The 16,290-nt window shown below is 43.2% G+C and overlaps 1 protein-coding gene across 3 annotated transcripts in view; it reads right to left on the bottom strand.

The window, feature by feature from the left end:
• The window catches only part of TOP2B (DNA topoisomerase II beta), a 95,567-nt gene that overhangs the window by 35,161 nt on the left and 44,116 nt on the right, over nucleotides 1-16,290 (bottom strand). For all 3 annotated transcript variants that reach the window (XM_053263896.1, XM_053263893.1, XM_053263895.1), the window contains exons 9-13: nucleotides 3,803-3,904; nucleotides 3,579-3,716; nucleotides 2,481-2,619; nucleotides 438-595; nucleotides 117-242 (exon numbers count right to left, since the gene is read on the bottom strand). In XM_053263896.1, coding sequence (XP_053119871.1) covers nucleotides 117-242; nucleotides 438-595; nucleotides 2,481-2,619; nucleotides 3,579-3,716; nucleotides 3,803-3,904 — 663 coding nt within the window. The remainder of the gene's footprint in view (nucleotides 1-116; nucleotides 243-437; nucleotides 596-2,480; nucleotides 2,620-3,578; nucleotides 3,717-3,802; nucleotides 3,905-16,290) is intronic.

Genomic DNA, 16,290 nt, shown 5'->3' with positions numbered 1-16,290 from the left:
CAAGAAGATCTTCTCTGCCTATATATAATGAGTCATTTCCTGAAAAGGTAGGATGAAAGACAATAATGAAATTATGTTTCAATTTTGAGTATTTGGATTTTAGTTCATAAACTAACCTGATCTGTCATGATCATAATTTTGCCATATCTCAGCGATTTCAGAGACTCTGGATCTTCATAACTTTTCTTGTACTGTAGACCTACTATTTTTATGATGTTGTTAATCTCTACGTTTTCCATTATCTGTGTAAAAAGCAGAAATGGAAACAAACAGCAATTTAGTGTGTGTATATATATATCTATATATGTGTATACAGATATATAGATAGTTGGATAGATAGATAGATAGATAGATAGATAGATAGATAGATAGATAGATAGATAGATAGATAGATAGACGCCATACATTAGCCAACTTCTGACATGGCTTTCCCTCACCTGTTTGTGAGATGCCTCCCGAACGTTAAGAATTTTACCCCTGAGTGGAAACACTCCATATCTGTCTCTTCCAATGACACCTAAGCCAGAGACAGCTAAAGATTTGGCAGAGTCTCCCTCAGTTAAAATCAATGTACAATCCAAGGAATGTTTGCCACCTGCAAAATTGGGGAGTAGAAGGACCAAACACAGAGACAAAAAACAGAAGCTGAAATTATCTATATATAACCAAAACTTTATGCAAGAATATAAGAGATACAGCTTATCAATTTTTAAACAAAAACATTAATCTAAGTTTCCCTAACTCAAATCAGTGGCTCTGGAGTTCTGTCGAGGATACTCCCAGAAGTCTGCACTGCAGTTTGAAGCAGCCAAATTGTCCCCCTTCCCCAAACCGCATTGCAAATTAGAGGCAGTTCTACCTCTCCAGTTCACAAAGCTTTAGGTAAGAGCTTTCCCCGTTTTCTTTTCTCATTCAAATGTCAGCTCCAGTAAGAAAGATATCTGTGAGAGAAGACTCTACCTCTCTATGAAACCCCTTAAGGAACACAGAGGGCTTGGAAGAGAAGTGAACATTTTTCTTACCCAAGCTGATATTTGAGTAAGGAAAAAAACCCAAGCAAGTTCTTACCCAAGCTCTGTACACATAAGACAAAATTTCTCCTTGTTTCCAGATCCTGTGCTTGCTGGAGAGCTTGAGACAAAGGCAGTTTACTTTTATTGTGATGCAATGTAGAGCACAGCAAAAATGTTCTAGGCTGAACTCTGGCACAAATTCAGCTCTCTTTTCTTCTAAGTAAAAATGTGCATGATTGGGCTGTGCTGGAATTCCTACTGTTTGGAGTTTGCAGGGGGCACTGGGAGTGAATTTATGGATGTGTGTATTTGAAATGTGGGGGCACTGGGAGTGTGTTTGGGGGCTATACGGTGCATTGTGTGGAGTGAAGAGATTGTATGATGCTTGGAGTTAGAGAGCAGGGGTGCACAACTCAAATACCCCAGTGAGTCAGAACCAACCATGACTTGGCGTGTGGGGGCCAAGGTAAACGTTCAGCACATTAACAGATTACATTAAAATTAATTATTAAATATAAATGAAAGCATTTATCAACTACTCATTAAAAATATGAATGAAAGCAATTATTAGTTAATCACAGCATGAGGAAAGAAGAGGACGCTGCAAGCAACTGTTCCTCCTCCCTGCGCCTCATACATTTTCAAAGCTTAATTTTGGAAAGAGGCTGACCCCCACCAGGGCCATGGGGCAAGGCAGCATTTTGCACCTCACTTCAGGCACCAAAATACTTTGGGCCCACCCCTGTGGCCAGCAAAGAAGTACCCACAGCCAGATCCAGCCCCCGGGCCTTATGCTGTGTGGAGGTGTTGGGGAAGAAATTGAGGCTTGTTCACTAAGCCAAACTGGTATTTGTGGACATTTGCATTAATCGAGTCAAAGGGCAAATTTTTACCGCTTAAAACAGATTACACCTAAGAAACAGTTAACTTCTTAATTTCCCTAACTTCATGTTTCGGTTGCAACAGTAATGATTTTTTAAACAGGAAGTTTGCTTTCACGTAACTTGGTAGCATGTGAAGCAATCAGTGTTGAACAATGCTTATTTTGTATTTTATATAAAAATACAATACTTCTCTCCAGACCCTTTTTATTGCATAAAATAAATGGGGGGGGGGGATTCCATCAAATAACATATGTACATAAGGCAGCTTCAGTGTTACAGAACACATAGAACACTGAAACTGGCATATATATGTTGAAACAGATGTTCTTTGTTGCAGGCTTTCCCCCCCTTTTATTTTACACAATTAAAAAAGGTCTGGAGAGAAGTATTGTTGTAGATCCATTATGCGTATTGCATAGCCAGTATATGAACTAATAATGAATAATAAGAAAATATATTATTTCTATACACTTGACACATATCCACATTTTTTAGTAGTCATTTGGTACTTTTCTGGAAAAAAATAGATTGTGTTTGCTTTATGTGGGGAGCCATGCTAAAAGATAATTAGCTCAGCTCTTACCAGCATCATTAGCGTCATCAAGTTTTGGAATGCCCTTGATTTTGCTGTGTTTCACTGATGAACATTTTTTGTTCAGCTGCGTCTGTGCCTTGAATTTCACCCAATTCAGAATACTCTCTACAATACCACAGTTAGAGGCCTATAAAATCAAAGAGCACAATCATACTTAACCAAAAAAGTTCACATAGATAAAATGAGTCAGAATCCAATATTTTTTCTAAGGATATACACTACACCATGAAGGCAATATCATAGTTCATCTCTATATTCCCTCTTAATGTTTTTGTTTCTTTCTGTTTATTTCTATTCCTAATATATAATGATGATGATGATGTTCAAACCGCACAGTAAGATCCATTTAACTATGCACAAGTTTCATGCACCCAAAGGAACTTTGGACGTTTATATTTTGGATTGCATTTCTCCCTCTTCATGCTGCATGACATACTGCTTTTGAATCTGAGAGGATTTTCAAAAGCAGCTTGTGATATGTCATGATGGTCTGAAGTTTAAAGGAAAAAAGTAAAAAACTCCACTGAGCACATTCAACCCTGATAACTGTTGTTATATAGCCACCATTTGTGTGTATATTTTATTTTGGACGGTGGGCCCTTTTGGGATTGAAAAAGATTTTTTCATGCCTGTTTGCTATGAGAACTGCCTTGAGAACTTGTTTTTGTTGAGAATCAGGACATATGGATATTTGTGAGAGAATAATTTAACAACAAAATAGCTCTTTAAACCATAACCAAGGGCTGATGGAAAATATCCTATTCCTGTTATTTCAGAATACCCTCTAATAAGCTACAGTCAACTCCATAAATTATGCAAGTGAAGATGACACATTTTTCAGTATTATAATGTACTAAATAAATGCAAGCAAAAGCAAGATAACTTTGGTACTTCATCATTACTTTCGATTCATCCATCTCTAATAGCAATTTCTGAACACTCAGCAATACTGTATAGTGCTGTAAGAATACAAATATATTACTTTGCTTCTTATTTATATATGTGACATGCGTCTTTCAAACAAATAGCCCTGTACATGGGAATTTTTCACAAAATATGACCATAAATGAAATACACAGAACTTACCGCTTTGAAAAATTTCTCTGATAACTGGCATTTGGACCCAAAGCTTTTAGGCTGAAGTGTCATATTCTCCTTTGTCTGAGAATCAAAACTTGGGTTTTCAATTAGACAATTAATAAAAACCCATATGTGGTTCTTTACCTGTTCATAAAATGGAAAACAAGAATCAAAGTTACTGAAATGACAAACTGATCATTTTCTCCTTTAAAGTGTGAGGACCAACTTGCCTGGAATGGTTTCACTGAAACGCCAGCTTTGTTCTTTTTCTTCACCACCTCTATCAACTTTCCAACAATTTGATCTACAACATAATCAACGTGCCTACCACCCTTTAGGTGGGGAAAACAAAGAAGAGACAGAATTAAAATTCTAAAACTCCTAATTACAATTTCCACAGGAGAGACAAAGAAATAAATGCCCAAGTACTCTGGAATCCTATCAGATATTTTTGCTCTCTCATATTCAAACTTCTCAAAACCCATAAAGAATGTGTGCTTATGTTTTAATTTTAAAAACTTTGATGTGCTGCTGCACAAGAATGCCTGAGGTACCCTAGGAGGAAGCAGGCTACAAAATAAATATTACCGACACAGCTAAAGACTGGGAATGTTGCAATAATCTCTTAAATAATAACCTTATTTTGCAAGCCCAGCATGTATCTATTCATGCCTTTTTGTGTCAGGAATTTTAAAAAGGTGAAAAACTGTAAGGAACGTATTGCAAAGCATTACACATGAACAGGTGTTGATAGGCTATCCTTGAATCGTATGCCTTGTTAATACAACTGAACTCAATGTTTCTCATCTCAAACACAATGGTTTGGATCCAAAGAACCTTGAGCAGGAGAAGAAAATATATTCATGTTGTTCATGAACTCTTATGCAAGCACTAGCAGAACACTTTTCACAGTTGAGAGCTACAATGTTTCTGAGAGTGCATTAAAGTGTGAGAAACAAGATGAATATGGAAGATGCAGCCTTGGGCACATAAACTCTCTTGGACTATAGGAAGGTGTGGAAAAGTGCTACTACAAAGTCTTTCAAAAGAGCTTGTGCATACAGAACTTCAGGTTGCTTATCAGTAACTGGGGTTCTTCTTATGGTCATCTGTCCATACACACAGATGGGCTTCAAGCTAGTGTGAAGTAGGATTAAGAACCTTCTAAGCTTTATTCTCTCCAGATTTGCATAGAGGCTCCTCCCCTTATCTCCCTAGGTCACATGCTCCGCATCCTCCTCCTAGAGTCTGCCACTACATGCTCTGCAGCAGAAAAGGATGGGCAGGTATGTGGATGGACTGATGACCACCAGAAGAAGCCCAATTATAGGTAAGCAACCTGGAGTTCTTCTGAGTGGTCTCTGTCCTTCACACAGATGGGTGCATCACAAACTCACATCATCATTGGAGAGGGAAGGCAGAGCCCAGAGACCCAGAAAGACAGGTGAGCTGCCACAGTCCATTAGTGGAACAGGGACTGTAAGACAGACCTCCCATAGGCCGAGTCTTTGCATGCCCGGATGTCCAGGGCGTAATGTCTTATGAACAACATCAGGGATGACAAAGTCGCTGCTTGGCAGATTGACTCCAGTGGTAGCCTCCAATCAAAAGTCGTGGATGTAGCCATGGTCCTGGTAAAATGGGCTCTGCTGTTAGTTGAGGTTCCAAGTCCAACACCTGATAAGCCAGTTTGATAGTCTATCAGGCCGAAATGGATTGTGCAGAGACCCTTTGACCATTGTGTGGTTCTTAATAGGTCACAAACACCACAGGAGATTGTCTGAAGGGAGTCGTGTGTTGAATATAGAAAGCTAACACCCATCTGATGTCTAATGTGTGCCATATACATTCTTCAGTGGATGTAGGGTTGTGGAAGAACACTGCAAGGAAATCAGTTGGGACCTATGGAAGGTGGAACCCACATTTTTTATATATATTTTTTATTTTATATATATATATATATATATATATATATATATATATATATATATATATATACATATACATATACATATATATACACACATATATACACACATATATATATATATATACACACACACACACACACACACATTTATATCCCACTCTTCCTCCAAGGAGCCCAGAGCGGTGTACTACATACTTGAGTTTCTCTTTCACAACAACCCTGTGAAGTAGGTTAGGCTGAGAGAGAAGTGACTGACCCAGAGTCACCCAGCTAGTTTCATGGCTGAATGGGGATTTGAACTCGGGTCTCCCCGGTCCTAGTCCAGCACTCTAACCACTACACCACACTGGCACCATATTTGGTAAGAAGAAAACATCTGGCCTGAGAGTGATCTTCTCCTTTTGAAAAATTAAATAAGTTGGATCCGAGCACAGTGCCTGTAACTCTACTACTCTATGGGCAGAAGTTATAGCCATCAGGAACACTGTCTTAAGCTTCAGGAGGCAAAGATCACAAGTGGCCAGAGGTTCAAAGGGCCTGACTGTGAGTGTAAAAAAGACATGGGGTAGGTCCCACAGTGGTGCTATTGTTTGGATATTCGGGTGTAAGTACACCATCCCCTTCAGGAATTGTTCGGCCTGTGGCATGGTAAATAAGGAAGACAATGGAGGCGAGAACCAAAAGGCTGTGACTGGTGCGAGGTGTACTTGTATGGAAGGCATCAACAAGCCCATCTTCTTCAGCTGAAATAAGTGTGAAAGAATGAGAGTCAGAGGAGCCCTGGCAGGGTCAGAAAGTTCCAACCACCTAATGTATTCCAAGAAATGCTTCCATTTCACTCTGTAGGAGGCCATCATAGAGGGCTCCCTACACGCTGTTGGCATCACCCATAGTTCAGGTGTCCAGTCACCTGAATTCTCCACGCCATTAAGTGCAGAGTAGTCACATCCAGGTGAAGAATCTTGCCGAGCTGTGCAGACAGTGGAAACACTCCCGTGACAGTCACAACAACCGGAGAAACCAGTGACAACATGGCCACCACGGTGTAATGAGGATTCAGTTCGCCCTGTATTGTTCTATCTTTTGAAGAATACGTGGAATCAATGGGATCAGAGGAAACAGGTGAATGAAAATGTTCAACTAGGTGATCATGAAAGCATCCAATCTGGAATTCCGCCCGATACCTGCCCTGGTGTAGAAGATTGGGCATTGTTGGTTGCTTGAACTGGTGAACAAGTCTATTTGAGGTTTTCCCCAGTATCAGAAAACCTCCTGCAACACTCTCAGGTGTAATCACAACTCCTGTGTGAAATTGACTGGATTCTGCTCAAGCCAACTGCCACTGTATTGTGTAAACCAGGCCTGCACAACATATGGCCCACAGGCCGCATCCAGCAAGCGAGCCCATTTCTCTTGGCCCGCGGGGCCATTCCCACTGCCTGCCGTGTGCCTCCCCCTGCTGTGAACCTCCACGTTTGTTTGTTTATAAATTTCAGTCGCCATGTAGCTGAGGGAATGGTTGCCGGGGGGTGATCTAGTAGTCCTTCTACCCGTACCCCGCACCTCAATGACGGCGGCTGCCAGAGCGATATGGGGCCTGTCGTTTGGCTGGGCGTCTCTTCCCAACTGCGTGGTGTGCCTGTGCAGTTGAGAGATTGTCGCAAGCCCGTGACATCAACCATCTCTTAACTGTGCAGGCACACTTCACAATTGGGAAGAGACGCCAGGCCAAATGGCAGGCCCAGCATCTTTCTCATAGCTGCCACCACCGGGAGGGGGGAGGTAGAAGGACTACTGGTTCACCCCGCAGTAGCCATCCCCTTGGCCGCAGGGCAGCTGTATTAAAAAAACCAAAAAACACAGAGGTTCATGGCAGGGGGAGGCAAGTGGCAAGCAGCACAAGGTTCGCCAGGGTGGGGTGGCTCTTTCCATCTCTTTATTTCTTTTTAAACGTTTTCTCTCTTTCTCAAGCCAAACCTACCCATCTTCTTTCTTTCTTTCTTTCTTTCTCTTTCTCTCCCCTCAAGCTTGCCCCATTCCCTTTTTCTATCCCTCTTTCTTTTCTTTCTCTCAACTCAAACCTACCCTGACCAGGGGCTCAAGGTTGACTCAGCCTTCCATCCTTCCGAGGTCGGTAAAATGAGTACCCAGAATGTTGGGGGCAATATGCTAAATCATTGTAAACCGCTTAGAGAGCTCCGGCTATAGAGCGGTATATAAATCTAAGTGCTATTGCTATTGCTACCCATCCTCTTTTCATCTCTTTCTTTCTCTCCCTCTCTCTCAAGCCTGCCCCTCCCCTTTTCCTTTTTCTATCCCTTCCTTCCTTCCTTCCTTTCCTTCCTTCCTTCTTTCTTTCTTTCTTTCTTTCTCTCCCTCCCTTTCTCTCTGGTCAAGCCTCCTACATCCCTTTTCTCTCTCATCTTCCACACTGGTGGAGTTTGTGGTGAAGGATCAAAACAGTGTATGGTGAAGGATCAAGGTGTAATTTTAATCAAAATTTCAGAGAAAACCTCTCTTAATTTTTTCCTTACAATTGCTCATTGCTAAGTGGGGTAATTTGTATGAATAATAAACTGTAAAACCATGGGGGGTTGTATTATTTTTCTTTAAAAGTGCACTATTTTCAAGTTGGGTTGTGAATTATCAAGAAGTGCTGTGAATCCATGGAGGAGCATCCACTGTTTTTCTTTTTAACAAGTGTATCTATATATTTTATTAGAATGAAATTTAATTTTAAATTAAGCTGGGCCTGCCAACAAAAATTAAATTGTAATTAAATTTATTTTAATTTAACTAATTAATATTAAGTGTTACTTTAATAATCAACACCCTAAAGATTGACCTTGGCCCCAACACGCCAAGTCACAGTTAGTTTCAACCCACCAGGGTATTTGAGTTGAGCACCCCTGGCGTAGACCCTTTATGTGAATCACTGAGAGATGAATGCGGTGAAAGAGCACCCATAGCCAGATCTCTAGTGTTAAGGCTTGTAGGAAGTGTGACCTCATCCCACCCTGCCGGTTCACATAAGCCTTCATATTTTGTCCATCATGATCTGGATGTGGAAACCTACAAAGTCCAGTCAAAAACCTCAGGTAAAGGTAAAGTGTGCCGTCAAGTCGGTGTCGACTTCTGGTGACCACAGAGCCCTGTGGTTGTCTTTGGTAGAATAGAGGAGGGGTTTACCATTGCCATCTCCCACACAGTATGAGATGATGCTGCCCAATATGGGTGTTGCCCATAGTCTGTGAAACATACCAGTGGTGATTTGAACCGGCAACCTTTGACTTGCTAGTCAAGTCATTTCCCAGCACTGAAAATCGATAGAAGTTCAAACAGTGTATGTTCAAGCAAAGGTTTCGGAAATGGGCACCCCAGCCTTCTTCAGAAGTATCCATGGTGAGGTAAGCCTGCAGACGTGGTCTGGTGAAAGATGTGGATTGATAGAGATTGGAACTGATGGTCCACCAGGTAAGAGCGGTCAGAATCAAGGACAGTAGTTCTGGTGAAAGACGTGGATTGATGGAGACTGGAACTGATGGTCCACCAGGTAAGAGCGGTCAGAACCGAAGGCGGTAGTTCTAGCATTTTTCAATTGATGATCTCTTGTAGTTTTGAACACATAAAAGAATCAGCTCTGAAGGGGCATCATATGAAGGAGAGCAATTGGCAAAACTGCAGTGGTGGAAGCCTATAAATCTAATATTTATTCTATTTGTCTTGCAGGGTGGTATGGCGACCGGTAAAGACAGCAAGCAAGTTCCATGATCTGTTTTATATGAACATCTGGTCAAGTCACCACAGCTGTGGTGGAATCAAATATAATGCCCAAAAACTTTATCCTGCGAGTGAGTTAATTTGAGTTTTTTTGTAATTTATGTTTAAGCTTAATTTCTGCAGAGAAAAGAAGTATCTCAAAGACCCTTGCAAAGAGTCGGACAATGGGCCACCACCATACATTTCGTATGTACTCTCAGGTCAGACAACAAGCTGAAGGGCATTGCCTTGAACTGGAACGTGCATAATCTTATCTGAAAATGCAGGCATTTTCTGTGTTGGGACCGAATTGTTATATGGTAATAAGCATCCTCTAAATTTATGGAAATGAACCACATCGTTCCAAAAGCAAAACAAACAAACAAACAAACAAAACCCAGGTTGCTCCCCTGTAACTGATGATCTGGTAGTGATCTGTTGACATCAATTAGAATGGGTTCTGTGTCTGCACTTAAGTCTATTCATGTGGAGTACCACAGCTCCTCTCGGTGCTTGTGCCCTGCCCCACATGACCACATAGCTATTTAAGGAAGGAGGAAGTATCAGCAGTTCCCTGGAAACCACCAGAGCAGTTGAACATCTTTGGAGCAATAGGTGAGCAACCTGTTTATCTGGAGCACGAGCCATTGAATCCATTAGAATGGGAGTTTAGTTAGCTCCTAAAGGAGGAGGGAGCAGTAGTGTCACTATAACACCCTTTTAAGAACACCTCTCCCAAAATTCTTCTCTGCTGCAGTACGCAAGTCAATGGCATAGTGCTTTATGAAGGGCTGTTCTGAGGACCAGGTGGCAATGTCTGAAATGATATGCCAGATAAATGAGCTGCTGAGGCACTGTAAGCTCTGGTTGAATATGCCTTGATGGACTTAGGCAGCTGAACGTTTTGTAACTTTTATGTCAATAGGATTAGCTCTACTAGCCAGTGGGATAGCCTCAGCCTAGACAAGGCCTGACCCAGAGATCTTCCTCTGTAGGATATAAATAACTGTTTTGTCTCTCTATGACAGGTAGAATAGAAGAGCCCTTCGGAAATCCAGGGAATGCAGGTTCTTTTCAGGAGCCGAGCTCAGAGAGCTGAAGAAGGTAGGTAGCACAATGTCTTGGTTTATGTGAAAATCTGTCACAACTTTAGGTAGGAAGATAATGTCAGGACGTAGCAACACCTTATCTGGGTAGAAGTGTGCATAAGGCACATCCATCCTCAGGGCTGTAAGTTCACTCACCCTGTGGGCCGTGGTAATTGCCACCAAGAAGGCAGTCTTCAGAGAAACCAGCTTCAGGCTAGCTTCAGCCAGGGGCTCAAAGGGCGTGTCTGTCAAAACCGAAAGGACCAAGGATATACTTCACGGATCCAGTGGCTGTCTTACCGGAGGATACAGATTGGTGAGACCTTTCAGAAAGCTCTTGGGGCTGGGGTGGGAAAATACTGTCTTTCCATCCCATCCTGGGTGTGTAGCTGAGATTGCTGCTAAGTGAACTTTTATGGAGACATTAGAAAGCAGGGAGATCTTTAGCATGGTTAGGTACAGTAGGACCTGGTGGACGGTAGCTTTCAGAAGGCGAAAGCTGTTTGAGGTTGCATAGCAAGTGAACATCTTCCATTTAATAGCATAGTTTCTCCTAGTGGAAGGCTTCCTCTGGTTAAGTAAAATTTTATCTAGAAGCCTATCTTCCATTCTGTTAGCTGTAGAGTGGGCACCTCTGGGTGTGGTGCTTGACGTTTTTCTTGTTACAGAAGATCTTGGTGCTGAGGAAGTCTCATGTATATGTGGTTGGACAGTTTGAGTAGATGCAAAAACCGTGGTAGCTGAAGCCACCATGGAGTGATTAGGATGCATGTGGTTTGACAGGCCAGAAGACATGCCACCGCTCTCCCTACAAGTGGTAGAAAAGGATACATGTACAATAGGTGCTGAGACCAGTCTATCTGCAACACGTCCCCCAATGACTGTGGATCGTGGCCTGCCCTTGCGCAGAACATTTTTTGCACTTGGCATTGAGAACTGTAATGAACAAGTCTATTTTTGGGAACCCCCAAGATCTGAATATTGGAAACAAGTACTTGTTGTTTAGTTCCCACTTGTGCCTCTCTTTCCTGGTAAACAAACAACTCAGATCGTCCACCAGGACATACTCCATCCCCTTTATGTGAATGGCCAAAGGGGTGATGCTGTTTCTGATGCACCAGTGCCATATTTGTACACCTGGACACTGTCCCCCTTGTCTGTTTAGGTAGGCAATCGCTGTTGTGTTGTTGAATTGTAACTGCACATTTCTTCCTCTGAGCATTGGTAGAAAGACCTTCGTGGCCTGAAATACTGCCAAGAGTTCCAGGAAATGTATATGGGAATGTCTTTGTTGGCGGTTCCACTGTCCCTGGGAACAGCAGAACTCCACACTGCCATTGCAAAGACCTCCCCCGCCCCCACCCAGCCTATCAGAGAGGTGTCAATTGTCATTCATACTGAAGGAGACTGGTTGAAAAGGGACTCCTCGCAGTAGATTATCTGCACGTGTCCACCAACCCAATGACCTGAGGATTTGCTGTGGAATAACTAACTGCTTCTGGGGCCTGTCTACATTCATGGATATGAACCATAACTGCAATTTTCTCATTTTCAGGAGTTATGCTGAACCGTCGTCTTGGAGGCCATAAGGCCCAGGAGGTGTTGAATCTGCCTTGCACGCTGCACTGGACTGAACTGAAACTGATATACAAGATCCGCTATGGCTTGGAATCTTTCGTGTGGCAAGTAGGCTCTTCCTGTCTGAGTATCCAGAACAGCCCCTATGTAGGAGATCGACGTAACAGGGTTTAGATGAGATTTCTTCCAGTTGACCTATATTCCGAGGTCCTGGAGAAGGCAAAATAAGTACTACTACTACTACCGTATCTGAGAAAGTAACCCTTCTCTGTCTTTTGAAGCCAGGAGCCAGTCCAGCCCTGCTGGATCGGGCCCAAGGCCCATCCAGTCTAGCATCCTGTTTCACACAGTGGCCCACCAGATGCCAATGGAAGCCTACAGCAGGAGTTGATGGCATGCCCTCTCTTGCTGTTACTCCCCTGCAACTGGTACTCAGAGGCATCCTGCCTTGGAGGCTGGAGGTGGAGGCTAGTAGCCATTGATAGACCTCTCCTCCATGAAGTTATCCAAGCCCCTCTTAAAGCCATCCAGGTTGTTGGCTGTCACCATATCTTGCGGCAGAGAATTCCACAAGTTGATTATGCACTGTGTGAAAAAATACTTCTGTTTGCTGGTCCTAAATTTCCCGGCAATCAATTTCATAAGATGACCCCTGGTTCTAGTGTTACGTGCGAGGGAGAAGAATTTCTCTCTATCCACTTTCTCCACTCCATGCCTGATTTTATAGACCTTTATCATGTCTCCCCGTAGTCTTTTTTCTAAACTAAATAGCTCCAGCTGTTGTAGCCTTGCCTCATAAGAAAGGTGCTCTAGGCCCCTGATCATCTTGGTTGTCATCTTCAACGTATGGGTATGAGCCAGAGGTCTGGAGGTGCGCCACCACCACTGCCACTGCCATGCAGAGGCCAAAAGGCAATACCTAATATTGGTAAATCAAGGTCCCCACAGTGAATCTTTGATACTTCTGGTATGAAGTCCTGATTCCAATGTGAAAATAAGCATCCCACAGGTCTAACGTTACAAGCCACCGCTCCTGATGTAGAAGTGGCAGGATGTCTTGCAATGTCATCATTCAATACTTCTTCACATGGACAAATTTGTTCAGGTCCATTATTGGCCGTATTCCACCATCCCTTTTGGGGATTTGAAAGTAGTGGGAGTAGAACCCTTCCCGCCTCTGTGCCCATCGCACTGGGACAATCACTTTCTTCTTCAGCAGCTCCTGCACCTCCTTTTGTAGGGCTGGAGCCTCTTTTGTAAAACAAAGTCCTCTGAAAGCTGGCCGTGCCTTGAACTCTATAGCATAGCCTGAAGAGACGATCTGATGTTATGTGGTGCCATGCCTGGGCATGGTTTGCCAATCTGACATTGTTGTTGGCTGAAGGTGTTTGTGCCTGATAGACATTGCAGGCAGTTAATAGTCTGCACTACAGTGTTGGGGGAGGTTGATGTTTGCATTGAGTCTCTTGATGGCAGATGGTGTGATGGGCTGAGGTTGACCTCAAAAGGTGCTGCTTCTCGGCCTCACCTGTTTATTTTGTTGGCCCTGATTGTTCTTGGTTTTTTGGTTGGTAGGGTTTCTTATGATCTGGCTAGTAGGCTTTTCTAAAATCCCTGCAATCCTGCTGTCTATAGCTGGAAGAAGGTCTGTTGAATTGCTTGGATTTAGTCACATAAGAGGAAGAGGAAGCTGAAGTAAAAGTCTTTGCAGTGAACTTTTTTTTTTAAGCTTCTCCATTCTAGCATGCATTTATTCTGAAAACAGACTCTTCCCATCAAATGGGAGGCCTTCAATTTTGTCCTTCATGTCAAATTGTAAAGCTGCTGAACAAAGCCAAGCATGGCATCTCAAAGTAATAGATGAGCTCATGGCTCTAGACTTGGATTCAGCCAGGTGTTTTGTAGTACTTAATTGATGTTGTGTTAACTCTGCAGACAAGTGAGAGAGAGTCCAACTCCTGTCCTAAGGTGTCTCAAAGGTAATAATTATACTTAGCCATGCAGGCTGAATAGTTGGCTATTTTCACCAATAAGCAAGCCATCAAATATATCTTTCCGCCAAGCACATCTAATTTCCTTCCCTCTTTATTTGCAGGAGTTGTGTGATGCCTGGCAGACCTAGATGAAGTAACACAGTCTATAACAAGGGAATTAGATACAGGATGCTTCTGCAGGTAGGTGCTATCCTGCTCTTGCACTCTATATAGGCCTTTTAGTCTTTTTGAAGTTGGAGTAGAAGCGTGTACCTCTCAAATGCATTGTGCCACCTTGGAAATTACTGGCAAGAGAGGTAAGGCAACAGGTTGTGCAGACATGGCCTTTGCCAAAAGATTGTACACTCGGTCATCAATTGTAGACAATTGTGATTTCAGATCAATTTCAAGTGCAGTAGCCATTTCCTTCAGCTGGATATGATAAGCCTTCATTATCTGGATAGCTGCAGATAAAACTTGCTTCTCCTTGGTTTAGATCTGTTTTGCAACCAGCACAGGTTTTGGTGGGGGAGGAGATTCTGCCAGGGTTTGTGTGGCTGTAGCTGCTGTCACCACTGCTTTGACTGGTGTGAGAGAGGGAGCATTCCCCCCGACAGCCAGTGTGCGCACTGGAAGAGCTTGAGAGTAGGCTCTGGTCATAGGATTTTGTTTCTGGAACCCAGCAGACCTCCATGACCTGTTTTCATCATAGTCATCTACCAATCCTGGAGAAGACTGACTGAAGATATTTGACTGCACAGCAGGTGAAGCGTGGTGAGAGAATCCGCAGGTGTGCCAGCTAGTTTATGTGGCCAACGTGCAGCTGTTAATGAATAGGGCACTGGTTGATTTTCAAGACTTAATGTTGAAATGGCAGCATCCGGAGGCATGCAATGAGTTTCCCGCTCTTCTGAAGGTGGAAACCCCCTAAAAGTCAAAGGGGTAGTAGCATTGGAGTCTAACATAGAATGCAGGGATTGTGCTGTGTTGTGATCCAAAGCACTCACCTTCGGGTGAGTCTTTTTCTTCAATCTCGAAAATAACCGGTGTTCAGCATTGGGGCATCACTGTATTAGTTAACACTGGGGGGGGGGTTCAGTGTTGAGGCCAACTGTCTCGCCTTCGGTGTTGAAAGGCATTTCAATGGCATCAATGCTGGGGACAAGGAGACTGTCTTCATTGTCAGTGTCAACCTAGGTGCCAGAGGGGATAGCGGTCTCAGTGTTGAGAGGGGCAGAGCGGGCAAAAATTGCATTGACATTGAAGACATCAAGTCATGATCATCTTGCAAGGGTAAAGTAAAGTTCTGCAGTTGGGTCAGTGTCAACTCCCGGTGACTACAGAGCCCTGTGGTTTTCTTTGGTAGAATACAGGAGGGATTTACCATTGCCATCTCCTGCGCAGTATGATATGATACCTTTCAACATATTGCTGCTGCCCAATATAGATGTTTGCCATAGTCTGGGAAACATACCAGCGGTGATTCGAACCAGCAACCTCTTTCTCCCTAGGCAAGTTACTTGCCCGCTGCACCATTAGGTGGCAGCTTAGCTTTACACTTAGAGCAACACTTGAACTTTTTTAATCTGTCTTTTTCTCCAAATGTTTAGGGTCATCCATTGTCATTATCCAGGTACCGTTGCTCAAAACCAAAATATCAGTCCAATCTTTCAACTTGCATCTGCAGAACACACAAAAACGTAGTTTTAAACAGTCCAGAGGTCAAAGTAGCCGATAAATCAATCCTTTGTTTTTTAAAAGAATTCATACAGAAAAAGCAAAGAACCAGAACGAGGAGCCGTAGTGACCAAGGAACTATTGCTATGGTGGTTGCAAAGGAACTGAAGTGCTGGTGCTTCCTCCCAGCTTAAATAGCCATGTGGTCATGTGGGGTGGGGCACAAGCACCAAGAGGAGCTGTGGTGCTCCACACCAGCAGGCTTCAATACAGGCGCAGAACCCATTCTAATAGATTCAACAGATCATGCCCCAGATCCGTCAGCATCCAGAAGCACTTGTAAATGACGAAGTTCAAATGCCTGACGTCTAAAATGTGGCACAGGCCCCTGTCCCTCTTCAGTACTGTAAAGTCCGTGGGACTAAAGTCCATGGGACTGGGGGGGGGGGGGAGGCCGTCTGCTCAATGGAGGGGAATCGGTTCTATGGCCTCTTTCTGAAGTAAGTCTTCTACTTCCCCATGTAAGGCAGCATCTGGATGTGTGCTCCCTCAACTCTATGGCATAGCCTAAATGAATGAATGTGAGGACCCAGGCATCTGTGGTGATGTGTTCCCACATTTTCAAATAAGGCTTCAAATGCATTCCAATCCAAGGGTAGTCGGGTTTGCTTGCGGTAAGAGGTGGACTTAGACTTCACCTGGGGAGTCTTGTT

Source organism: Hemicordylus capensis, chromosome 6 (assembly GCF_027244095.1).
Source record: "Hemicordylus capensis ecotype Gifberg chromosome 6, rHemCap1.1.pri, whole genome shotgun sequence".
Taxonomy (NCBI): domain Eukaryota; kingdom Metazoa; phylum Chordata; class Lepidosauria; order Squamata; family Cordylidae; genus Hemicordylus; species Hemicordylus capensis.
The sequence above is the reverse complement of the archived record's forward strand: the minus strand, read 5'-3'. Positions and strand labels throughout refer to the sequence as shown.